Source organism: Mustela nivalis, assembly GCF_964662115.1.
Source record: "Mustela nivalis genome assembly, chromosome: 18".
Taxonomy (NCBI): domain Eukaryota; kingdom Metazoa; phylum Chordata; class Mammalia; order Carnivora; family Mustelidae; genus Mustela; species Mustela nivalis.
Window position 1 is genome coordinate 3,203,296 of NC_139037.1, and position 26,063 is coordinate 3,229,358.

General features: G+C 65.3%; 1 protein-coding gene across 15 annotated transcripts in view; it reads right to left on the bottom strand.

Annotated features, from left to right (window-relative positions):
• Positions 1-26,063, bottom strand: part of GSE1 (Gse1 coiled-coil protein) — a 385,871-nt gene that overhangs the window by 26,910 nt on the left and 332,898 nt on the right. For 8 of the 15 annotated variants that reach the window (XM_082711615.1, XM_082711612.1, XM_082711613.1 and 5 more), the window contains one exon: positions 6,880-7,098. The exons of 2 other annotated variants lie outside the window; for them this stretch is intronic. In XM_082711615.1, coding sequence (XP_082567741.1) covers positions 6,880-7,098 — 219 coding nt within the window. Of the gene's footprint in view, positions 1-6,879; positions 7,099-23,093; positions 23,236-23,380; positions 23,583-24,476; positions 24,553-25,388; positions 25,740-26,063 lie in introns of those variants that run through there. 5 more of the 15 variants (XM_082711608.1, XM_082711606.1, XM_082711607.1 and 2 more) reach the window with 5 other exon arrangements.

Here is a 26,063-nt window from a genome sequence, read left to right on the forward strand (position 1 = left end):
GCGCGGGCAGCCGGCACGACCGGAGGCCCTGCACGCCGTCACCTCTGCCGTCTGCCTCGGAGGATTAGCGCCGAGGCCGCCAGGCACATGTAATTAACAGCTGAGACCCCAGACTCGGGAGACCGGAGCGGGGGAGCCTGGAAACCAAACAGCAAACCTTCCACGCCGTCTGCTCTCCCTGACACACATGCCGTTGGCCACCAACACAAGGACCCGCCATCCATTGGACGCTGCCGCAGGCACCTCCGTGCCCAGCTGCAGGACCCCTACCCACCCCTCCAGCCCACCACACCGGCCGCGGTCTCTGGGCCTCACCCTGCACCGGGTTAGGGTTCTCAGCACTGATGACAGGGAGGGCATGAGGGGACAGTTTCCCTAGAAAGGGACCCTCGGGATGTCTTCCTGGGAGATCCGCTTACGGGGCTGGGCCACTCAAGCCTGGCGGGGTTAGAAGGGGCAGTACCCCAGGGACAGACTCGTGCAGGAGGGTATGAGGGGCCCAGCCCCTGTGCCAGCAAGGGTCTCTCTGGCTTCCACCAGGGCAGGCATCCACCTGGGCCCCACAGCACAACCAGGGTGGTGCAGCGGCCCCCCGAGAACCCCATGTGCACCTGCTAGCCAGGGCCCTCTGCTCACCCCTGCAGTCTGTTCTGTCCTAGGTCCATCTCGGGAGGTCCCTGCGCAGGCTGCTGGACTCCAGAGGACAGCCAGCCTCCAGCGCCCCACAGCCCTGGGGGCCCTGCCCTCCCCCTCCTCTGACCTCCCCTAGGCCTGGCGGGCGAACACCATCTGCCCCCAGAAAGCAGGCTGGCCGGCGGCGCGGCGAGCTCTGCTCACTGAGGCTGAGGGGCCGTGGGGCCTGCAGGAAGCCACCCGGCTGGCGGTCACCCACATGCTGCTCCCTGGACAGCCGCGAAGTCGGCCTCCCTGGGACGTGCCCAATGGAACAGCCACAGCGTGTGCCTTTTGGGAAGCTAAGTGTGCAGGTGACAGAGGCCAAACGCCATCGAAGGCAGGGGCATTTGCAGCCCAGCACAGTGGGGACAGTGGGGGTGGGGGGGGGCACAGGCAGTCCTTGCCCAGCTGAGGGCCCTGGTTCATTCCGATGACCCATGGGCCTGGGCAGAAGGGCTGGGAAAGAGGCCCTGCACACCTGCTTCCAGGCCGGGGGTCTCCCTACCTGCCCACCAGCCAGAGTCCTCACCCCGCCTCACGGCCGCCAGCGACCAGCACGGTCCTGGGCCCAATCTTGAACACACAATGGTCCGTAAACCCAAATCCGCAAAGACAAGGCGTTGGTCTTTCTTATGAGCCACGTTTCCAGGGGCCCATTACTGGCCGGCGGGCTGAACTGGGGCTGGCGAGGACGACGGGCTCGGACGCTGGGGACAACGCGGTGGGGGCCGAGGAGCACCAAGGCAGGGGGAGCCCTGGGAAGGCGACAGGGCCAAGTTGGTGCCATGTCACCACGGCCAGGGGAAGCCTGCTGTGCGAAATGCCCCTGGGCCGGGCATTGCCCCTGGTCCATTGCTCTGGTCAGACCCATCTTGCCCACCCCAGCCTTCCCCCTTCCCCCCCATATCCCTGCATCGGGGGCACACGTGGCTTCTCTAGCTCCAGCCTCCCGGGCCCTCCAGCTCTTGCCTCCAGAACCCCGAGCGCCCAGGGTCAGCGGAGAAGGTCCCCCACCGCAAGCTCACACCTGTATTTGGAGACAGATGGGGCCACAGACACCCATGGGGAAATGCCAGCGCTCGGGTGACCTGCTGCGGGGAGCAAGCGTGCCGGGACAGATCCTGCCTTCCCTGGCTTGGCAGTTTTCTTTGAAAGAAAGAGATTTCGGGGGGCAGCAGGGAAGACCCCGCCCTGCTCCACCGGGCCAGCTGTGTGGCGGCAACACTGCGGGGCAGAGTCCCACCCACACGCTCTGCCAAGGGAGGGATCCGCCCCGCCTCCCTGGGGCTTGGGGACAAGACCCGGCTCCAGCAGCTCCCCAGGCCTGGCAGTAACCAGACCCGCCTGCCAAGCCGGCGACAAGACGAGGCAGAAAGCCAAGAAGTGCTGGGGAAGGAAGCCAGGCAGGGGCGCCCGTGGTGTTCGGGGCCCTGGACCTGGAGTGTTAGAAATTCACACCCCACAGCCCCCGCCCCCGCAGCCAGTGCTCTCAGCAGATGCCCCCTCGGGAAGGCCACTCCACCACCCCATGGGGTCCAGGGTGGCAACGCTATGCACCTGACACACTGTGTAGAGAGAGGAATAGGTCCCAGAGGCTTCGGGGCCCACCATGCTTCCTCTGCCTAGCCGGGGCCCCCAGGCCACACAGGGACAGCCCAGAGACACTTGCCCTGGACAGGGGCACGGAGTATGCACTGTGCAAGGCACAGAAGGTGGGCCGGCCAAGCACCTGAGTTAGGACCCTCCAGGTGGGCTCACGGGGTGGGGTCAGGGGAGACGCACAGCCCCAGGGACCTGGCAGGCTCCCCACACCACTGCCCCTGCCCGGTCCTGGGCAGATGGGCGCTGCAGCCCTGCGGGAGGCGAGATCGCCCCACGGCCAGTCACAGCCAGTGCCTGGCAGCGGCCCCTGCCGCGTCATGCCCCGGCCGGCAGGGATGCGGGTGCCCAGGCTCGCCCTCTGCAGGGAGCTCAGGGGAAGGGTCAGGGCCGCTGGGGAGCTGCGGTCACGCGAGGCCCCTCCTGACTCACGCCCTCACTTAGTCATTCACAGGCACCTCCCCGCCCACAGAAAGCCGGGGTCCCAACAAGCCCTGCAAGGCAGGCCTCGGAGGCTGGGACACTCTGAGGGTCACTTGGGGTTCCCTAGACTGGGGCTCATTCCAAGGCTAAAAACTGGGGCTTCCAATGCCAATGGAGGGGTGTGTGTGTGGGGGGTACAGTCTCTGCACGGAAGAGACTCCTGCGTGGGGACAGGCTGGATGAGCGGCCAGGCCGGGGCTGGAGCTGGACGAGCAGCGAGGGGCGGAGGGCCGAGTGGCCCGGGAGGACATCCCTTCTGCGGCCAGAGACACGGAGGAGCCCCACGCGAGCTGTCTCAACAGGGCGCCCCAGCCCGTCACGGAGAAGGAGTCTCCCGGGTTTGACCGGGACCAGTGGGGGCTCAGACCCCGAGCCTCTTCCAGAACGATGTGCTGTGTGGGCGCGCTCACTCCCTGGGCACCCTTTATCCCCAGGGGGAAGAGGAGGAACCTGGAGACAGACAGCAGCCGCGGCGGTAGCAGCTGACCCCCAGCGTGGACGGGTGGGGCCTGCGGGTCCACGCCCACTCTCTTCCCACGGAGACCCTCTCCTTTCCAGGACCCTCCCAGGGACGAGGCTCCACCCCTCCCTGCGCAGTGGTCAGAGGTAGGGGAGGAGGGCACGGGCGGCCACCGGCGGCACGCAGCTGCTGTATGCCTGGCCCGAGCGTGTTCTCTCTGAATCAAAATCCAGGACAAGATCGCTAAGAAAAGAGAGAAGCCCAGAGAGGTCAAGCGAGGTGCCCGGGACACACAGCAAGGACGTGAGCCAGGGCACAAGGCAGGTCCAGGCCCTCGTGGCACCCACAGTCCCACCCGGAGCAGCGGGCACCCCCACTCCACACGCCCCCCCCCCGGCAGTCTGGCTGCACACTAGGCGTCTCCGAGCCCCGGTGCGGAGAGAACCCCCCATCAAGGGGCCGATTTCTCCGTTCTCATTCCTTCTCTCACGGTAGAGCAAAGCACGCGGCAGAGAGGACTTCCTCTGAACGGAAGGTTTCGACTGTACCCTTGGGGCACGACAACGCGAGTGAAGACATTAGCCCGAGAAGCGGAGGGGAGAGTGCGGGGCAGAGCTCGGCCTAAACGGGCGCTTCACAGCAAGGTAGGGGTGGCGGGGGAGAGGGTCCCAGGCGACCGGAGACACACCAGGATGCATGTGGCCGGCAAGACGGGCCCTGCGGTCCTCACCCCACCGCATCACGGATGCCCGCAGAGACAGGAGCCCTGGGGAGGGCAGGTCAGCGAACAGGCCAGGGAGGGGTCCGAGTCTGTGGCTTCCAAACTCCCCTCTGCTGCCGCCGCCGAGGGACTCGTCCTCCAGCCCTGTGACGGCGGAGGGCGGGTCACACACACCCGTGACAGATGCGGGGTGCCAGCCGGCCCTGGAACATCAGGTTGAGCGCGGGAAGCCAGACACAAGTGCTCAGTGTCCCCCCACCCCCGCCAGCCTATCGGGGCTCCCGGGACAGGGGTGGAGGAGAAGACGCTGACAGGCACAGCCCTTCCACAGGGGCAAGGACACGGTCTGGGAGCTTGGGTCACGCCTGCACGACTCTGGACACCATACACGACGGCATCTTACTGCTTCAGAAGGGGGCTCTCGTGGCCCTGAACGAATCTGCAGAATTTCACAAGTATCCGGCTCCTTCCTGGACCACCAAGCCCACCAAAGCCCCCTCCCACCCCCCATCCCCCGGCGGGGCTCTGGTTCCAGGGGGAAAGGCAGGGCAGAAGCCCTGGGACCTGCCGGCTCCCTCCTCTTGCCGCCACTGCCCCCAGGCTTCCGGAAGCCGACAGCCCCATCACCCGCGACCCCCCACCCTGCACCACCAAGATAGGTCCAGGGGCGAGGGGCTGCCGTCCTAACCCCAGCTTTGCGAGCCTGCTTCGACAGGTCTCAGCACCAGCGAGGGGCAGAGGCACGCCCGCACAGGGTGGGCACCTCGGGCTCACGGCTGGACCTCTCTGCGCCTCGGCCTGGCCATCTGTACCCCGGGCCGCTCTGGGCTGTGACCCCTTCTACTGACGGGCGGAGGAGACGGCCAGGTCACCCTGGGGGCGACTGAGTGATATAAAGGAGACCAGGCACAGCTGCAGCCCGAGATGCTCCCCGAGAGGGACACGGCCTCCTGCGGTCTCAAACCGAGGCCTGACGGGGCAAACAGGGCTCGCGGTCCCGGCTCCACGGCTTCGAACTCTCCCAACTCGGCCTTCGGCTGCCAGAAACCCCTCAGCTCGCGAGATGCAGCGTGACGAGAAGCGCCCACGGTGGACCCGCGCGAGGGGCGGCCGGATTCCAACACGCTCCACGGACGCGGAGGCCCCCAAGCCCCAGCCCCACCCACGTCGGAAGGACGGGGCGAGGGCACACCAGCCGCCGCCGAGGCGCGCTCCCGTGCCAGTAAGAGCCCCAGCGGCGGGCCGGTGCCACCTTCCCTCTCCCGGCCCCTCCCCGCCAAGTCACTCCTCTCGGGGCAGGAAAGGCGAATGCCCTGTCACAGCTGTGAACTGGGCCCGCGGCCACAGGACCGGCCCCTGCGGCAGCACACGGTTTCCGGCCCTTCCCACCCAGAAGCCTCTGGCCCGTCTGCCCAGCCGGACGCCGAGAGCGGCCTAGGGCTGCAGAGAGCAGACAGGGCCATGGAGGCAGGCTCCTTCCTGCCCTGTGCCCACGGCCCTCGCGTGAGCCCCCAGCCTCAGACCTCCCCTGCCTGCCTCTGTGAGGAGGGAAACGGCCCTTCCACGGCTGTGTCCTCGGCCGCGGGGACGCGTGACCTCAGGACAAGGCCGGTGAGCCAGAGGATGGTCCAGGACTCCGCACAGGCACAGTCAGCATTCTCCCCTGTGCCAACACTTGCCTTCTGAATGCTGGGAAAGGACAAGACCAGAGCAGGTAAACTCAGCCACGGGGGTGGCCTGTCCCCTCCCAGGGGACGATGGAGTCACAACCCCTCCATCCCCGCCATGCGTCCCCCTCCAGGTCGGCTGGTCTGGGGCCTCCACGGGCCCGGGCAGGGAGCTCGCAGCCTCCTGCGGGCCATGTGAGCCCCAAGCGTGTGGCACGCTGTTGCTGTGTGCAGTAGGCCCTACTGTGCGTGGCCAGGGAGTGCGCCCTGGGGGTGTGGAAGGCTCCGGGGGGCGTGGAAGGCGAGGAGGGGTGTGGGTGTGCATGAGGAGCCACGCTCTGCCCAGGCGGACCCAATGGCCCCACGGCAGGCGGACGCTCAACAGGCCCCAGTGGTCGGGTCTCGCGGGCCACGGTCTGCTGGTCCCCTTACACATGCCCCTCAGCCCAATGACCAGGAAGAGGGGAGATTCGGAACGTAGAAGACCCCCCCAGCCAGTCCCCGTCAGGGCCAATGTCCCCTCTGCCGAGCCCTGAACCTCTGGGGCAAGACGGATCCCCAGGTCCCTGCTTCCTCGGCCCAAGTCCAAGCAGCAAGTCCGGAGATCGGCCGGGGTCTCCCGGCGGCCCCAGGCACAAACTGCCTCCTACCCCCAATGTCCAACCAGCAGCCCGTGACCCGGACTAACATGGGCACCTGGGTAGTGGTCCCCACGAGCACCTGAAGCTGGGGACCCCAAGAGCCCCCAAATCAAGACCAAACCGCAGAGAGGGTCAGTATTCGCCTAAAGCCACACAGCACGTCACTGCCCGAGTGACCCCAGAAGCCAGGGCTCCGAACCTCGGGGGGACACCCATCCACGCCAGCACGTGATCCCTGCCTTGGGGAGGTAGGTAGTCATGGGGGGGGGGGGGGCGCTGTCCCAAAGACCCCCCCCAACTCTGAGACCAACAGGTTTCTGGAGATCGTGGCCACCCCCGCGGCGGCTCCCGGGGCCAAGGCCAGACAAAGGCGGCAGAGAGGCAGAAGCAAAGCGCAGGAACCAGGGCCGGGAGGGGGTCCCGGAGGGTCTGACCGGAACCAAGCAGCGTGGCAGACCCGAGAGCGGCGGGGGGCGGGCGCGGGGGTCCTGTGAGCGCGGCTCCCGGTGGTGGGGAACGGCCGGCTCTCGGCCGCGCTCACCTGCTCCCCCCAGGAGCCCACGAGGCCCGGGAGGAGGGGGCTGCGCTCGCTGTCCCCCCCTCGGGCTGCAGCCCGGCGGGCGCGCCTCTTACCTCTGGGCTCCTCCGCCTGTTTGGCGAGCTTGCGCAGCGCGGCGGCAAAGCTGGAGGACGGCGCGGCCTGGGCCGACAGCGTGCTGCTGCTGGCGGGGCTGCCGCTGGGCACCAGGGCGCCATTGAGCGGCGAGGGGGTGAGGGGGCTGACGGTGGCGGTGGTCCTGGTCGCGGTGGAAAGCATCCCTAGTGAAGGGGACTTGGGCTCATGGCTCATGCCTGAAACAGGAAAAGAAGAACCAGAGGTCACCCAGAGAGCAGGAGGGCCCAGCACCAGAGCGGGGGGTCCGCGGGGCACCAGCAAGCAGCATGCAGGGACAGGGACGGGGGCAGACGCGGGCGGCCCCGGCAGGACAGGCGAGACAGAGGACAGGCAGCGGCGCAGAGAGAGCAGGGACCCCCTGCCCCACCGACCCACAGTCAGAGCCTCAAGTGCACACAGCACCCCGTGACCACGGACGCCAGACGGCATCTCCGGCCACATGCGGGAGGGGCGACAAGGTGTGGGCTGGTGTCCTCACGGCGACAAGGACCGGGCGGGAGGCAGAGGCCGCAGCAGCAGGAAGGAAGACAGCCGCAGAGCTACTCCCCACTAAGGTTTCTGCACCGGCCCACCCCACCCCCTGCCTCCCACCCCACCCCCTGCCTCCCACCCTCACAGGGGAGGCCGGCCCGGCTCCTGCCCCCGTTCTAGAGAAGAGAGACTTGGGTTCTGCCCCGGGGAGGCCAGCCAGGGATGCTGGCAAGTCCCTACGGACGCAGGTGCCTCAGGGGACGGCCCCACGGGCAGCTGTGCCAGCCATGGCGGGGGAGAACGCGGCCGCCCCGTACACCCTGCCTGCAGATCGAACCCATCGGGGGGAGCCCGCCCTGCCGGTGGGGGCCGGGTTCAGGCCTCACTGACGGGGAGCTGCTGCCCGCCAGGGGGACACCAGGTGCCATGGGCGGGGGACACACACAGCCATCTTCCTCCAGGCCTTCCCTGTCCTGTCCAAGTGTCAACGAGGCGGCTGACCGGCCTCCCGAGAGCCCGATCAATAAAGGCCCAGCTCCGTCAGGCAGCCGAGGGCGTCGCGCCATAAATAAGTTTTCCATTAACATCCCTGCCCTCTCGGGGCCACCTGCGTGGCCCGGCCCCGCTCCCCGCCCTGGCCGCGGGCGCGTTCCAGGGGCATAAATCAAGCCCGATGGCCTTGCGGCGGGCAGGGGCCACGGGTCATGTGAAGGGAGAAGCAAATCGACTTCCAAACCCCCAGACGGACACCCAGGAGGGGCAGGCATCCGGGAAGGGTCCCGGGAGTCGCAGGTGATGGAGCACGCAACACGACAGGGCAAAGAACACACTCTACTCGCAGGGTGGCAGCAAGGAGCGCCCCCCGGGCAGCAGCCCACACCCCAAGAGGCTCTCTGGGGCCCCCAGAGCCCCCCTGGGTTCTGCGCTGAGCCTAAAAGAGTCTAACCGGAAGCGGCTTCCACATCCAGCTCCGTGGGCCAGCAGGCGAGAAGGGGGAGCCCCCCAGGAGGTCAGGCAGGGGGTCAGGTGCCGACCTGCTGCCCCCCTCCCCAAACTAGCCAGGAGAGGCAGTGGGTCCGCATGCACACGTTCTTAAGCCTGAGTCCCAGAGCACCAGGCGAGGCAGAAAGAGCCATCCTCGGGGGCGGGGGTTTAGGCTGAGGGTGAGGGCTTGTGCTGGGGAACAAAGGACCCCACCAGGCCACCACACTGGGCAGCTCCACTGAGCGCCTGAGACCGCGCCAACCCCCGGCTGACCCATACACCCATACGTCCTCCTCCTTCTGGAACAGCGGGGGCAGGGGGTGAACCCCAGGAGAGAAACCTGAGAATCCAGGGGGTGTGGGAGGGGGTCCCTTCCCCAGCAGGCTGATGGCCAGAAAACGCAGGTCTCAGGCCCGGGTCATTCCTGGTCAAATCAGCACTGGGCCAGGCCCTAGAGGCCCTTGCTTCTGAGCAGGACGGAAGCTGGCGCTCCGGGAGTGCGGCCCCAGGCCACAACCAGCACCCTCTCCTCCTCCTGCGGACAGCATGGACAGACCGTGCAGGAGGGGTGGCCAAGGTCACAGAGTGAGGAAGTGGGGGTCCGAAGGTCAAGCTTAGCATCCCTTGGTGACCAGGTACCTGAGCCACGAATCCCACTCTGCAGCCTCAAAGCCATGTGACCTCAGGCAAGTCACAGCCTCTCTGGGCCGGTCTCCTCGTCTGGGAAATGCCGTTAAGGACAAAGTCTACCTTGCGTGTTCACCTAAACAGGCTTCAAGGAACTAATTCACACAAAGGGCTCTGGCCTGTGCCCGGCGCACACCAGGGGCCGCTGATGGAACCACCAGCCCCCGGAGGGGCAGAAACACGGGTCCAGATGGCGGCCACCCCGGCCGGCCTCCGCAAACCAGGACACACGCTTCTGGAACTGGGCTGCCCGCCCCGGGCGATGTGGAGTCACAAGCCCACGAGCTGCTGGGGGCGGCCCCCACGGCCCCCACGGCCCCCCGCGGCCCGGCAAGCCGCAGGAGCGGACGCAGGTGGCCCAGAAGTCCTCCAGGGCGCGCTGAGCACCCACAGCCAGGGCAGCGACGGTTGTTCCGGGGTGGGGTGGGGTGTGGGGGAGGCAGACAGTGCTCGGGGACACCACGTGGTGAAACGGACACGGGGTTGAGGCCCACCGGTCCAGGCCAAACGCTCAGGGGAAGGCGTGGCTACAAAGGGCAGCCGGGAGCCAAGCTGCCTCAGGAGAGACCCTGGGCTCTCTCCCACAGGGGACATCAGTTAGGCGTGGCTGGGTCACCTCCCCAGATGCCTCAGCACAGGCCTGGGGGAGGCCAGCAGAGCCCTGCGGAGGGGAGGGGGAGACACACAGGCCAGAAGCTGTCCACAGTCCGGTCCTGGTCACACGCACGGTGCAAGGCCACACAGGCTGGCTCCACGCCCAGGACTTGCACCCCATTTCCGGGCCCCACACGGCATCCCTGCGCACCCTCACCACTGCCCGCTCCGAGGCCTCAACAGGACGCTCGACCAGGAACAGACGGACGAGCAGGCACACGCACGGCTGAAACAGGGGTCACCACAGGGTCTTAAAAACACACCCACCAAATCTTCGTTCCTCAAGCCCTTTCAGGGACGGAGAGGAGCTCTCTTGCCCCGACAGGGGCCAGACTTACGGACTCACTTCTGATGAACAGAGCAGGGCAGAAGCAACAGCATGACTTCCAAGAAGAGGCCGTCAGAGGCACGGTGGCCGCTGTCTCGCCTCACCTCAGCGGAGCTCCTCAAGAGGCCGGGGACAGTCCCAACTTTCCTGCCATCTCCAGACAGAGCCTTGTCCCAACCCTGGCCCGGCCGAGCCTTCGGATGAGACCACTGCCCCCGCTGCCAGCTGGTCCACAGCCTTCCTGGAGCCCGAAAAGTTCGATCATCTCCAAATACTCTATTGCCTTTACCCACGGTCTCCAAAATGGGCCCCCGCGACGCCATCGGGGACCATCAACCACACGCTCCCTGTCTCCTCATTCCTTAGAGAGCCAGCCGCCTCTCTTTAATCCCCAATTCTGTGAGACAGGTGCCAGTGTGCCCGTTTTACAGATGGGGCAGGAAAGCCTCGGATCCCGGGCCCGACAGAAGGCCAACAGCAGGGCTGAGGTTACCACAACAAAAACCCTGTTTATGCGAAAGTGGCCAGGGCCCTGCCGCAGACCCCTCCTGCCCACAGCGCACACGGAGCTGAGATGGGGACGAGGAGCGGGGAAGGGAGGGAGGCGATGCGGTCACTGCACCTCGCAGCGACCAGTCCCCAAGGCCCAGGAGCTGGTGGGAAGCCACTGCCTAGTGGCCATGTGACAGGCCGGCCAGCTGGTGACCTGGGCAGACCTGCTGTGGCTGCCAGCTGACAGTGCTGGCCAGGGTGGCAAAGGGCAAATCCCAGGCCAGACCCCAAGGATCACAGACCCCCTTAAGGTGTCGGCGGGGGTCTTCCCTGAGTGGCAGCAAAAGGAACAAAGGTCTCACTTCTGTCTTTGTGTCTACGCCGTAACTTCCCTGCACTCAACCAGGCTTTCACAGAGCAGGGGGGACCACGGGGGCACCTGCGTGGCTCAGCTGGTTCAAGAGTTTGCCTTCGGCTCAGGTCATGGTCTTGGGGTCCTGGGATAGAGCCCCATGTGGGCTCCCTGCTCAGCGGGGAGTCTGCTTCTCCCTCTCCCCCAGCTCGTGTGTGCGTTCTCTAACACAGGACATCTTAGTAAGTAAATGGGCAAGGGGGGCGGGGTCAAAGAGACGGCACTCAGCAGCGTGAAGCTGGCCGCCGACAGAGGCCCCAGGGACGCCCCTCGGGCCAGGGCCTCCCCTGCTGGAACTCCAACCCAAAGCCTTACCTACTGCTCCCCAACCTGGCCTGGTGACGAGGGTCTTTACGGATCAGCTATGCTGTGAACGTCACGGTCACACTCCTGCTGGCCCCGAGTAACCTCCCCTCCCGCCTAAGTCTCCCCTCAAACGAAGCCCAGCACCAGCTCCCTGGGCTCTGGCCAGAGCCCTCTGGGTTCCTGGGGGTCCCCCAAAGCCGCGGTCTCTGCCGCGGTGTCGGCTGTGAGCTCCAGGGGCGCTGCACGCCAGGAAAGCTGCTGTGGCTGTCAGGTCACTTAAAATAGAATCTGCACCCAGCCACTTCATTACAGAGCTAAAATTAGCAGCACTCCCGCAGCCTGCAAACCCGGAGGGCGGGCTGGGGGCCACCAGCCGCCCGGATGGCAGTTCCCGGCACCCACGATGGAGCGCCACAGGCCAAGCTCACAGGACCCCGACGCCTGGCAAAGGGTCACCCCGGACCCACTATGACTCGACGCAGCCTCGGGTGGGGTCCCCCTTGCTCCCCCAAGCCCTGCCCCGGGAAGCAGAGGCGGGCCTGGGTCTCCCCCACGCACGTGCCCTCTGGCCGAGTCCGCGGCGGGTGCTGCCACGACCGCGGAGCCCACAGGGGTGGGCTGAGGGGAGACGGGACCTTGGGGTGGCCCCCGCACCCTCAGGAGGCCCCAGGGGAACAGGGGGCACCTGCTCCCCGCGCCCTCATTAGAGAAGGTATTTATTAACTTCTGTGCTCCTGGCCGTTGACTGAATTCTTGTCTACATTATCAGCTCATGTAAATTCATTATCCTAACAGCTGGGAATAAGCGCCGCGGCGTGGAGGCCGGTGATGGATGAGAGCCGGGGGGGGGGGGGGGGGGCTGGGGGGGGGGGCTGGGGGGGGGCCGGGGGCAGCGCGGGCTCCCTCCGCACCGCGCCCTCCACGTGCGACTCGGGGCGGGTGGCCTCCTGGCTTCTCATCTACATCACGGTCAGCTCCTCGGGCCGGGACTCCTGCCACCACTGGCCGCCCACGCAGCCTCCCCAGAGCAAAAAGCCACCACGGACAGAAGCCTGGAGGTGAGATCCCACCATTCCTGAGCCCCCTTGTGGAGAGGCCAGGATGTCCCCGGGGGGGCCCCCCCGCCCCCTTCCCGGGGCTCGCCACTCCCGCGGCTCCTCCTCCCCAAGGTGGCGTCTTTAATCAATACTTTTCCTCTTCTGCCTCTGCTTCTAATGTGGCCAGAAGCAGCACAAAGCTTTAAAAAAAAAAAAAGGCAAAAGGCAGGAAAACCAAGTGCAGGGCTGGCCCCGCGGTCAGGGCCGCTGCAGTTCCCTGCTCTCCAGAAACCCACCTTGTCCTGGTTCTCCAGAACGAGCCCCATGCTCTGATCAGCAGGATTTAAATGGGGGGGGGGGGGGGGACCAACGCGCCGTGAACTGTGGTCCCGGCCCCCTCCTCCCTCCTGTCGTATTCATCAGCACGGGGCCTCCCACCCGGCCTCCCGCAGACCCTGTAATTACCGCTTCCTTTCATGGGTTCTGCCCGGCACCAGACCTCGGGCCTGCTCCCTCCATGCTCTCTAATTACAAGCTAATGGCTGAGATGAATTTTCTGCTGGCTCCTGGTTCAAGCACCCGTCCGCCCCTTCCCCCACAGCGGCCCCCCCTACCCCGGAGTAATTACACCCCGCGGGGCGCAGGGCCGGCCCGGGCGGGGGCCTCCCTGTGCAGCCCAGCTTGCGCAGTCTGGACTGGGATTCTCGCCCTCACCCCCCTGGTGAATCTTCATTACCACGGAGAGAAATGTTTATGAGCAAATACAGCACGTCCCTGGGCTCAGGACCCTCCCCCCGCGCGCCTTCCACTCGGTGACCCCCGTGCCCCTCGAAGGCGGTGTCCCTGCTGCCCTGACAAGGCCAGGGTGACCCCGCCGCGGAGACCGGGCGGGTGGCGGCGGTGTGGGGTGCCACGTGATCCTGGGAGCCCGAGAAGCTTCATAATAAATTCATTATTATATTTGCCGTTGGCGTGTTCCTAGCTCACTCGCATGAAGCAATTTTTCTTGGGGGTGGGGGGCGGGAGAGTCGCGAAGGCCTTCCTGCTCCCAGTGCCCAGGGTGGCCTGCTTAGGCCTCATGTCCTTTCTCGACTGAGGACAGCCCCTCAGGTCGTAGGCTGCTAAGGGACCGGGGCCGCTTGCTTGTGCCAAGTCCCAGAAGAGGACTTGCTCCCCAAGACTATGGCAGCAGGTGCTGGCCAAAGCCACGGCGGGCCTGGCCACTGGAGCAGGGAAAGGCCCCAGCAGACGTCCTGGGTCCTGACCTGGAATCAGGGAGAAGGGCAGGGAACGGAGGGAGGGAGAGAGGAGGGGCAGGGGCAGAGTGAGGCCGGCCTGCGTGTCCACAGGAGACCCCGGCCAGGTCGGAAATGAGTAAGAAGGCAGCTCCCTCTACCATGCGGCGGCCACCCTCCCCCGCGCGGACCTGTCACTCAGCAGCATCAAGGCACCAGGGAGCCCAAGACAGGAGCCTCAGAGCCGCGGAGAGGGTCCCCCAGAAACAGTCAACGAGCGTGGAGGCCACCCCTATCCAAAGCCAATTTCCAGGGTCAGCTGACAGCCGCTGTGAACCCAGAGCGGGGTCCAACCCAGGCCACGCAATGCTCACACCACGAACGGTGCTCAACAGTGGGAGGCCCTCAGGGAGACCAAATCCAAGCTCTAAGGAAAACAAGAGAGAGGAACGTTCAGGACAGACCCCTACGCCCATCACTACAGGCCCACGCACCCGGTAACAGCTTAACAGGTGTGGGCCACGGGGGCCGGGGGGCCTGAGAGGTTCCCGGGAGGGATGCCCTCTCCCAGCGGGAGTGACGGGTGGAACGCAGAGCAGGTGTGGGGTGGCATCCTGGGGAGCCCCCCCAATGCCAGAGCTGGCCAAGGACAGTCTAGGGGTTGAGACTGAAGGCTGCCGACGATGGGGACCGGCCGAGGCCACGGGTGGAGGCAAAGGACAGCAGGAAGGCAGCAGGCGGCGGGGACATTTGACAGCGTCATCACTCTGAGCGGCGGCTGCGTCTACAGAAGCTGGACAGACAGAGGAGGACAGATGAACAGCAGGGGCGGGGGGTGGGGGGCAGCCGTCCTGAGGGGGTGGGAGAGGCAGCAACCACAGCACGGGGAGAAGCAAGAGAAGGCCAAGAGTCAGGGTCAGGCTGCAGCCCCGAGTCTGGGACCCGGGGAGACGTTCCCCAACGACGCGGACGGACCTCATGCCGCCGTGGACGCACGGACCGCTTTGCCCGGAACATCAGAGTAACTCTGTGAACAGACCCCAGCTGGCAGGGAGGTCAGGGAGGTCCCCCAGAGTCACACCGCAGGGCAGAGCCGGAGCAACAGCTAGGGATGCCCCCAGCCAGGCTGATTCGGCCCACCCCACACCAGCGGTTTCTGCACATCGCTGCCTCCTGGAGGTGGATGGCTACCGGGAGTCTCAGGGCCAGAGACTCTCCCACTGCAAATGATCCCCAGCCCAGAGGCCTTGCCTCTTCCGCCCACTGTACACAGGGGCAAATGGAGGCGGGGAAGAGAGTGTGCCCTCGTCCAGGGCTGCATGCAGAGCAGCTGGAACCCTCTCCCTTGCTGCTATGCTGGGAATCAAGGTGGAAAGATTCCAGGAGGGCCACCCCCTGGGGTCACCTCGCTTTCGGCAGACCCCAGTCCTAGGACAGCACCCACCAGACCCGTTTTCCACTTGACATACAAGCCGGGAGCGAGAAGGAGGATCTGACTGTGGGACCCCCACCTCCCCACAGCTCCTGGCCGGAGGGCATCCACCCTGGGGCCGCCTCAGGGTCCAGGTGACAAGCCAGGTCTGGGGCCCTTTCAGTGGACTTCCAGAGGCACGGGGTGCAAGAAGCGGGTGGGGGTCCAAGGGGTCCGATGGAGAGGAGAGGTCTCCAAGGCAAGAAACGCAACCCCGCCAGGAAGTGGTCACTGAAACTCCCCACCTTTCCATGGAGCAGCAGGTGAGGAAACAGACCAGGAGGGCAGGGGTCAAGGCTACGTCCTTCTGAAACAGATTAAATCTGACTGAGGGTAGGGGGAAACAGACATTGAGAAGCAGTGGGAAGAGGAAGCAGGGGCCACTTCCTGGCCAGCCTAGACCCCACCGCCTGTTCCCTCACTGCCGTTGGCCTTGGGCCTGGAAGTCCGGGTATTTCAATGGCTCCTGCCTTACCCCTCCGGCGAGGGAGGGACAGAGAATGTCAGAGCGCTGTCCCTCCAACAGAGTGGGTGTTGACAAAAGGTGCCCGTGGAGGCAGGCTTGGTTCCCGCTGCAGTCTCACCCCAAAGGACACTGGTTAGGTCCTCCCAACAGAACAGGGATGGAAGAACACCAGCCACGCCCTCCCCGGGGCTCAGCCCACCAGACCTGATGGGGAAAACGGTGATGCCTCGCATCCTTGCTCAGGCAGGGGACTGGACTGTTGGAGAATTAGCCTGAGGACCAGTTCCAGGTCTAGCTCCGATCCCACTTCTCAGGAGGACCCTGCCATATCCAAACCTCAGTTACCCCATCAGTGATGGACGGGATGGGGGAACGAGATGCACGGGGGCAGAGGCGAAGCAGGCCTCCTCCGACCCTCCACCTGCCTTTACTTGGCTTGATATCAAGCCATGTTGCTTAAAAGTGAATGAATCCACGTTGAAAATGGGAGACTTCAAGTCAAAAGGAAGATTCCAGTTTCTCAAATAAAGTCAAAACCACCCAAAGCCATCAACCTGGGAAGGGCAGTTGTCCCAAGTCCCCACCCCTCCCTACTGTCTCAGGCGGGTTTGCCTGCTGGATACAGGGGTGTGTCTCACCAGGTCCGAAACTACCTGGGCTCAGGCAGTGGATAGTATCTGTGGGAGCTTAGAGCTCGCTGTGCACGTGGCCGGGACCCTCAGCCCAGATGTCACCAACACCTTAACTCCATCCCGACTCGGCAGGTAGAGGCTGACCCCTCCACACGCTCACATGTGGGGGTGAGGGCCCATCACAAAGGAGGCCGTGATCCTGGCATGGGTCACCACCAAGCGAGCCTTGCTTAGCTCAAAGCCAGCATCTGCCGCAAATTATAAAAAAGATTTTTGCTTGTGTGTAAAAAGGTCTACTATCATCGCGGTCAAAAGAGAAGACCAGACCCTCTCCTACTGAAAACATACCTACTGAATTCCGTAACGGGATGTGCCAAGTTCAAAGCCCCCCTGTATGTACAGCATCCACGAACAAGGGTCATAGACCCCCAGGGCACAGCACGCTTTATGACGTATGGGAGCCCCGAGAATTAACACCTGTTCCCAATGTTACACACCAGGGGCCAAAAAAATAGAGGGCATCAAAGGAAAGTTCTGAGGGTACTTCCTACTGGGCTCATCTACCATCTGCACAGCCCCATGTGCTATGCCCAGACACCAGCAAATGTTCCCCTTCCCACCCCCAAGAAATCCAACTACCTTGTGGCCAGAATGGGACCTTGAACAGGGCCCCCGGGGAAAGGTTCGCCAAGAGCCATGAGCCCCCAGGGTGAGCCCTTCTGTCCACAGCTGTCCTCCAGCAACTGCTGGGAAGTGAACTGTCCAGGCCTGAGGCATCCTTCACCTCCTAAATATGAATCCCTCCAAGCCTGCAACTGCGAACCTGGAAGGTTCCTGCAACCCAAGCAGGACGCGGAGGCCCAGAACCGGCTCTCACAGGCACCAGGCTTCACCCTCGGGGTTTTCCAGCTCTTCCGGGTCACGCGGTGAGAAGCAGTCCAGTCTGCCCCGGAGACCCACCGGGGTGGGGGCCGACAAGGCTCTGAGGGACAGGTGTCGGCTACACGAAGGGGTTTCTTGCCCCCTCGGGGGCCAAGGGCTGAGGGGTGCAGAGGGGAGCTGGCTGAGCCAGAAGCGGGTCAACAGAGGTCTGGGGTGCTGTGGTGGACGGAAGCAGCATCCTGACCCCACGCCTAGAAGTCAGATCTTTACACTTTCACCTTTCCCTTCCCAGCACCCATCCCCCACCCCACCCCCGCCAGTCACGGCACTGGAAACCAACTATCAGGTTAAAAATGCACCACCTGTGCCCAGGGAACAGGCTCCCAGGGGCCGGCATCCCCAGTAAGGGAGCCCTCCAGTTAGGCAAAATCCTGTAAGACCTTACAGGCAAAAACTGCACGATGCACAAAGTCTATGTGCCCAGAAGGGAAAGTCCCAAACATCCATCTGATCTCAACCACAGGATCTCAGCCCATGCCCCTGATCCCCCTGGGAGCTCGAGCAGTGGTGATCAGGTGGCCTCTGGAAGGGACCATCTACCCAAATGGGAACCAGAGGCCAAGGAGGGGCCAAGCGTTCCATGGGGACTGATTCCGTCTGAGCTTAGTTTTCTCCCAAGTTACTGGGGAGGCGACACAGGACCTCCCACGCACTCCGAGGTGGCAGGGAGCGATCAAACAGCCCCCACCCTCCCCCAGCTCCACGGATGCAGGAGTCCCGCTGAGAACTAGAGCTTTACTTATTCTACTTTGTATCTTCCTGTCCAGTGAATGAACAGTCCCGCCCTCAGCGCCCTCAGCACGTGTAAGATGGTAACAAAGACGCAAAGATAATGCACTTGGCAATTTCTCTACCAAGAACCTGCTTTCCAGCGGGTAGGCAGGCACAGGCCCCCCGTGGAGGGCCCCCATTTCTCCTGGACGATGGTCAAATGAGGATGATCCCTATCTCACAGTCAAGGCCCTCCGCAAGGACAACACGGCCCCTGTCCCACGAAGGCATCCGCATGCCCCCCTCCCACCACGGGCTGGGTGGCACAGCAGTGGATGCCCCCAGCTCTGGCTTGGCCCAGTGGAGAACACGGGGGGTCAGCATGAGGGAGGCCCCTGCCCACCTCGCTTGGACGCCTGGTCCCGCTCAGTCTGACACACAGACTTTCCTCCGGGTCGGCTTCACCTATCAGACCTTGATACCACCCTGACCAAAAGCTCACCCATTCCTTTTATTGCTGCCTGTGGCCACACCCCACCATCTGAGCCCAGGAAAGGCCACTGGGGGAGCGGTCCTAAGTCGGCTGAGAAGAGGGATGCCCACACACGCATGGTTTCAAGAGGGGGAGGGGGTGGAAGCCAGTAGGTGAGACTCCAGGAGGGCACCGGAGGGTCAGCATCTGGGGGGTGGGGGGTGGGGAGGAGTGGCCGCGGCCCCTCCCACATGTGGCGGGCAAGGCCCAGGCCGAACAGAGCTTTCAGGTTTTCACAAACTAAAACCCCAGGCATACTGGGGTCACCCAAAAAGGCGGCGATGTAGTGTGTTTTCTTGGACAAACCTGCACCCAAGAACCCTCTGCACCAGGCACCGCCCTGAGCTTTTCATGAGAAAGCGTTTGACCTCCAACAGTCTGAAGGCACAGGTGCCCCTGTTCGTCCCATTTTACCGATGAGAAAACAGACCCAGAGGTCAAGTGCACAGAATCACACGGTGGAAACGGGGATGCCGGTGTCCTTGGCAGATGCCCACGGGGCGCTCCCCGCATGCCTACAAGGTAGCCAGCTCCTCTGGGCTGTTGGCCACTCCGGATGTGGGGCATCCGTGTCCCCTAAACCCTCAGCCTGAGGGAGGCCTCTGCAGCCCACGGTACAGACGGGACACAGCCGGAGGGATGCCCCCTACCCCCCGCCCCTACAACGTGCAACTCCTCACACACGTCAAGTTCTCCCGCTGGAGGAACCGGTTCCAGGACTGGAAGGCTTGGCGGTCCATCCACATGCAACTCTGCATGCGAGGCCCCTCAGGAGCAGCTTGAGGCTCGCCCGGGGGGGGGGGGGGGGGGCGGCGCAGGTAAGGACAGTCACCTTCAGGACCTCATCCCAGGTGAGCACAGCGCCCAGAGCCATCCAACAACCCCGGGACGGGGGTCCCCCCGCCCTCGCCCCCGGCAGGCGAGGGCTTCCGGCTCCCCGGGTTGCCTCATCCAACTCTGGGGCAAAAGGGACAGACTCTGGTTTCCCGGGGAAGACCCCCGCTCTCCCTAAAGAGCATCAGTCCACCCGTCCCAAGGGGAGAAGTCCCTTTCCCGCTCCCCCGGCAGCGGAAAGCACTCCTGGCTCCGCGCTAGGTCTGCGGTCACCTGGGCTGCGGGAGGGGGCGGGCGCTTATAAAATACAGATGTCCGGGTCCCACTTCTAGCGACTGGGCTCTGTTGGCCACAGGTGTTTTAAAGTTTCCTAGGGGACTCCAAAGTGCGGCCAAAAGTGAGCCCCGACACCTGAAGGCTTCCTGCTTCCCCCAACCTCCTTCAACTAAGTCACTCCCCCAAATTCCCAAATCCCACGGGAGCCCCCAGAGTCTCAAGTTCAACCAGATCTTCTCTCTTGCATAGATGCTCACGAGCCCGCAGATCCCTCCCCCGGCCACCTCACCTCACCCTCCCCGGAGCTGCTTTCACTTCCCCTGGCCCCACAGCTGCTTCCCCTCTGCACTTGGGAACAGGCTTAAGGCATGAAGAAGAGCACGGCAGGGGCCTGGCCTCAGGGATCCCAGGGTGGTTTGGAGCTGCCTGCGCAGACACAGGAGCACGGAGGCCGCGCGGTGTGGTCCCGCGGAGCAGAGCAGAGCGGCTGGTGGAGAGGAGAAGCTGCAGAGAGCAGATTAAAAGCCCCCGGTGCGCGTTTTGGCAGGCGTGCAAAGGGCGGCTCTGGACGCGCTCCCGTGTTATCTGCCCCCACACCTCCCAGCAGCCAGCCCCGGCCGGGGTCACAGGAGACGTTCAATAAATTCTCATTGACAGGAACACTCTGCAACGTCACCTCCCGCCTGTGGCCTCGGCTGGGAGAAGGGCCAGCGTGGGGAAGTGCGGCCGGCAGCATGCCCCCCCCCCCGCCCTGCACTGCACTCCCAGAGAGGGAGAAATGAAAGCAAGACGGATGGTCTCGGACGCAGTGGCCTGGCTGAAATGTCGCCCGCCCCACAGCTCCCTGCAGGTTCCCAACCAGCTGCCCCGGCACACCGGGGAAGGGCGGCAGGCAGCTGGACGCAGCCCTGTGGTTTGGAGCCTCCCTGTGTTGCCGTAACAGCGATAATTAACGTGCTACCACCCAGCCCCAGCCCGGCGTGGACTTCGAGTAACCCAAGCTGGGAATTCCAAGCCTTCAGATGGGGCCAGGAAAAACCGGCCTTGCTGGCTGACTCCACAAGCCCCTGCGAGTCCCTGGGGCAAGGAGAGAGGTAGCAGCCAGGTCTCACTCGCCTGCATTCTTCTGGAAAAGTAGGAGCCACCAGCACCCACCCGTCAGGTAGGGGCGCAGAGCACAGCGGCCCCTCCTTCTCAGGGCAGGGAGGGGAGGGCCTCACCACCTGCCCAAGGGTCAAGGGCAGTTAGGAGCTACTGGAGCTGGGGAGGGCTCAAGTTTGGAGTTGCAGGACTCAGATCAGCCACCGAGTGGCGCTGTGTAGGTGCCGCTCCGGTGCCCCAAGTGGGAGATGGTGACCCAGGGGCAGGAGCCTTCTGCTTTGAAAATACAAGGCTCTCTGGGCGGCTTCCCAGGGACAAGGAAGTTACTGGCAGCCAGACAACCGCCCGAGGGGACGGTTTTGCGAAGCCCCCTGGAGCCTCCAGAGGGAGCCCCTTCTGGAGGTCAGCTCTGGTGTCGCCCCCCATGTCCCTCTGAGTCTCTTTGCCCACCCATTAGGGGACTGATTCTCAGCCCTGGCCTGGATATTAGATCTGGGGTGTGTGTGTGGTGGTGGTGGTGCGGGGGGTGGGGGGGGATGCTTCAAGCAACCTCTAGTCTAGGGCCAGGAACCCAGACGCTATGGCTTCACTGGGTCTGGGGAGACCAGGCCACTAGCCATGTTAGAAAACCAACCTTGGGAATCTACAAACCCTTTTCAACTTTGACAAGCCAGGATTCTGAAAGCTGTCCCCAACAGGTCAGGGCCTGCACCAGAGGCCAGCCTGTGGCCTTGTCTGGAGCCTGGCCCCACAGATAGGCCGCTGCCTGGAAGCAAGATGGGCCTCCCAGCTTCCCCTCCCAAAGTGGGGCTGACCCTGCTCGTAGCCCCAGCCCCTCACCGGCTCCAGACTCACAGGCTCCCAAGGTTTACGGAAAGAAACCCTCCAAGTGTCAAAACCTGGCCGGCCCTAGCTGCCCCCACCTTCCCCCTTTTTTGCTGCCCCGTGGTGACCAAGTGACAAAGACCAACGCAGAACCGGCCATCAGGCGCCTCCCCACCCCCTTCACCCAGGGGTCAGGCCTGAGCTGATTCAGGCGCTCAGATCTAGCAGTGCAGCTGCTCTGGCTTCCTGGTCCGCCCGGTGGGGTGGAGACTCCTCCTCGGGGCGGCAGGCGGCCGCCGGGATGACACACTCGCAGCCTGCCAGTCGGAGCCTGCGCCCAGGGGCCCCTCACCTGTGGCGTGGCCCGGCTGAGTCAGGCGGCAGCCTGGGCTTCGGGTTCCGCCATCCCCGTGGGTGGGTGGGGGGGCTGTAAACACGGGGTGAGCAACTTTTACATGCCGGAGCTTAAGTAACCCCATAGGAGATCCAGACACGGGCTCATCACCAAAGGTTTCCCACACCCTGCTCTCTCCCATCCTTGGCCAGGAGGGCCCAGAAGCCCAGGCGGAGAGGAGCCGGTGGGCCAAGCAGGCCAAGCACCCCACCAGGACCTGCTGGCCCACTGTCCCGCCTCCTAGAAATCCGCTTAGGCCGGGAGGTTCCCACCCAGAGTAGCCCGGCCTTTTGTTCCGGCGCCTTCACAAAAAGGAGTCCCTTTTTTTTCATCTGGTGGTCTTGCTTTTTGTTTCCAAACCCCAACCTGTGTGGGCCCCAGATAAGGCACCGCAGGGGTTAACAAGGTTTTAATGTATTTTAGGTGCACTTTGCAGACAAAGGCTAGTTTACAAAACAACAGCCAAATCGACTCCACTCGGGGCTGGTAGCCACCAGCCCAGCTGGGGGCAGCAGGTGCTTCCCCACCCAGCACAGGGCCCTCCACACCCACCAAGTCGGGGGAGGGGGGCCTCCAGGCATCGCTTCCCTCCCCAACCCGAAGAACCCCCTTCTTCCCAGGTCCTGCGCCGGCAGCCTCCGCTGCACACTTCTAAGTGGCCCCCTTGTCCCCACCCGGAGCTGCGGAGGGCCAGCCCAACTCCCGCTCCGCCTCCACGGAGGGAATTTAATTAGCCTGCCGGAGAGGCGGCCGGCCGACGAGGTGTCTCTGGTGCTGCAATGTAATTGAATCGGCTCCACTCGGTCGGGCCACTCGCCGCCCATCAGCGCGGCCGCGGGCCCGGGAGGGCTGGGGGCGGGGAGGCGCATCCAGGCGGAGCAGGAAGGGCCGGGGAGGGAAAAGGGCAGCGCGAGTGGGGGGCGGCGGATGCAATCCCCCTCCCACCTCCGAGGCTGGGGCAGCCATCTTCGGCAGGAGGAGGGGCAGGGGCACCAATCCAGCGGGGGGAGGGGCTGGGGGAGAGGCGGGAGGAGAGAAGCAGCGGAGCACCGGGCGCGCCCTTGGGAAGCAGGGCGTGGGGGTCGGAGACCCGGGAGCCTGCAGCCCCGCCCTCCCCGCGGTCTACCCCGCTTCGAGGGGAGGGGGAGGGGAGCAAGACAAAAACCGAACCGCGCGGCCCCCGCCGGCGAGCTCCGCCGCGGGCGCCCCCTCCCCCGCCTGCCCCAGCCGCCGCCAGCACCTGCCGCCGGGGTGCACGGCCGCCCCCTCGCTCCCGCCGCCGCCGCAAAGTTTTTGCCCCGGCTCGGGAGTGCCGACCGCTCGCCCAGAGCCCGCCCCCCCCCAGCTTCCCACTGCCCTCCCCACGGCCGCACGCACTTACACGCCCCTCGCTGGACGCGGCCACCGAGCCCGAGTCCCGCGGCGGCCTGTGTCCCCACCCCGGGCCAGGCCGCCCCGGCCGCGACCCGTGCGGGCGGGAGGGGGGGCTTTGGTTACCCGCCCGCTCGGCTCTTATCGCCGCTCGCACTCCGGGGGAAGTTGCCCGGGAGCCGTGGGCGGCCGCCCCCGCGGAACCCGCGCACTTGGACGGGGTCGCGGCGCGGTGGGCGTAGGGGTGGGGGTTTACGAAGACCACCCCCCAACCCCCGCCCGGCGCGGCGCGCTCACCTTTCATGCCAGGGCCCCGCAGCTCCGCCTCGGCTGACACATGCTGCTGCCACCGTCGCCCCGTGTTTGTCCAAACTGCTTATCTCACCCGGGGCTGCGCGGCGGCGGCGGCGGCGGCTCGGGCCGCTGGGGAGGTGGAGCTTCCGGGGCCCCGGCCAAGAAACACCTGCTGCTGTCGCCGCCGCCGAGGACACACCCAAGCGCAACGCCGCCCACTCCCGGGCCACTGGCTCGCTCCCGGCTCCCTGACCTCAGCCAGCGGGAGGTGTCGGGTTTCAGCCGCAAACACACACGCGCGCGCGCACGGACGGGCGCCCGGGTACACCCGCGCGGGCACACGCCCCTCCCCAGCCCGGTCGGCCAGGTGAGCCGAGGACACCAGCAGGTAGGGGAAATGTCACCCTCACCTTCCTGGGGGCCCCTGGCTGGACTGCTCGGGGGTCCCAGGTACAATGGCGCCCGCGACCGGCCACTCAATTCCCAAAGTAGGGAGCAGTGACTTCCAACACGACCGCCAGGCGAGCGGGGCCCTTATAAGGTCTCATGACCGCCGTGTCCCAGGTGCCTACAACAGTGTCTGGCCCAAAGAAGACCCCGTAAAGTGCGGATAAACTCACATGTCCTAGAGGCCTTCGAGAAGATAACTTTTTTTGGGGGGGGGAGGCTGGTGTGCGTGTCAGCGGGGCGCGGGGGGTGGTGGGGGGGGCAACTCAAGACTGGCTGTGTCCATTTATCCCCCCGACCCCGCCGCACAAGATTCGTGACCTTACCGCCCCGACTTGAAAGGGCCGAACGTGAACAAGTCGAGCCTCCGCGTCTTCCTGCTAAAATTCTAGGAACTACCCCCTCCCGTTGTTCTAAGTAACTTTTGGGAAGGCCACTTGCGAGGGGCAGAGGGGTAGCTCTCTAAAGAACCCACGTCTCAGAGGCGGCAGAGTCCACGGAGGCGCCGCTCCACCAGGGGGGTCATTAAGTAGCTGGGGTTGCGGTCAGAGGCGAGGCCGCCCGCCTCCAGAAACTGGCACGACCCACTGGGCCTCCGGCCCCAGCGCAGCGCCTCCCCATTCCTGGCACCCCCCCCCCCACCCTACCTCACCCAGGCACTTGACAGACTGGAATGACTCAGGGAGCGTCCTGAAATTCCTGGGCACCCACAGGCGGCAAGGCGAAGGACTGCGCGCCCCAGCCCTCCTCCCCCCACCACCCCCGCTCCGCCCCGCCCCCACCGGCCGCGGGCGCCGACTACCAGCCCGGAGCCCACCCCCTGCGCCGCCTGCGTCTCCAGGAAGCGCCGGGTTAATGGGGCACGCCTCGCCCGACGCCCCTGGCCTCGAAGCATTCCGGCGCCCCGGGGTCTGACCCCGCGCGCGTCCCAAGCTGCCGGCAGTGTTGCGATGCCCCAGGGTCTCTCCCTGTACATTCTCTTTTGAAAACGCTCTAATCCACCGCGTTCCTACTTTTGAGCCTGGAGGCAAACCAGTACCCCCACCCCCAGGGCGGCCGCCCCAGCGCCACGCTGCGGGTTTCAACTTTCGGACCCAGGTGCCAGCCCGCGCTTCTGCCAGCCCCAAACCTGCCCCGGGACATGCCCGCGCCGCGCTTGGCAGGCGCGCACGCTGCCGTCCCCGCGGGCCCAGCCTCCCCCGCCTTCCTCCCTCCCGCTCCCTCCCTCCCCGCGCCAGCCCGGATTGCGATGGGAGGGAGCTGGGCGCCTGCCACCCCCCATCCATCTGTTCCAGATGACGCTGGCGGGCCTGGAGCATTCGGGGCCCGCGCCAGCAGGGAGCCGAACGCGCCTATGTGCCCGCTGCGGGGCGAGGGGCAGGGCCCCGAGGGCGCCCCCAAGCCACCCTCTCCCCTGGTCCACCGCCCTACCGCCAGCTGGGGCACACGGAGTGGGGGCGCACGCGGGTCGCCGCCCCCGCCTTGCACAAGGCTCCTGGCCGACCACAAACGAAAAGGGAAACGGACCCGCGAGGCCCGGCCAGGGGCCGTTACTGGCTCCTACCTGCGGGCGCCGGCCGGCCCTGACACCGGGCGGGAGGGGCGCTTCCCCTTCCGACCCGCCTCCGCGGGGCTGTGCCTCCCTCCTGCGGGCCTCAGCGCGGGCGCGACCCTTCAGGCACCGCACGGAGTCTCCGCAGCGAGACCTCCCCTCAGCGACACCCAGCAGCGACCGGCAGATTCACGCGGCCCAGGCGGCCAGGACGCAGGGGAGGGGAAGCCTCCATCGCCGCCAGGACACCCTGGCGGGGGCAGGGGAAGGAGGAGTCAGGAGGGAACTCAGCAACAGGCCTAAGGCATCAAAAACAAAATTAAAAACCTCTGGGGCGGTTCCAACCTTTTCCCACCTGAATCTCAGGCGGCGGGGGAGGCGGGGAGGGGAGGGGCACAGTATGCAAATGAGCAACTCGCACCTGGCCCGGAGTCTCCTCCCAGCGTGGACGTCTGGTCCTCCAAGGCCGGCCGCCGGCCAAGAAACCCCCCACCAGGACTGACCCCAAGCTCCCACTTCTTTCCCTCCAACCCTGGGAGACCCTGGTAAGGGAGGGGGGTCACGTTCTTCCACCTCTATGCAGAGGACCGTACAGCTACACAGAAACTGCTGCGATGGCCACGACCACCATGCAAATTTGGCTGATTTTTAGAGCGGGCCGATCCATCCCTGGTGGACGTGGGGCGC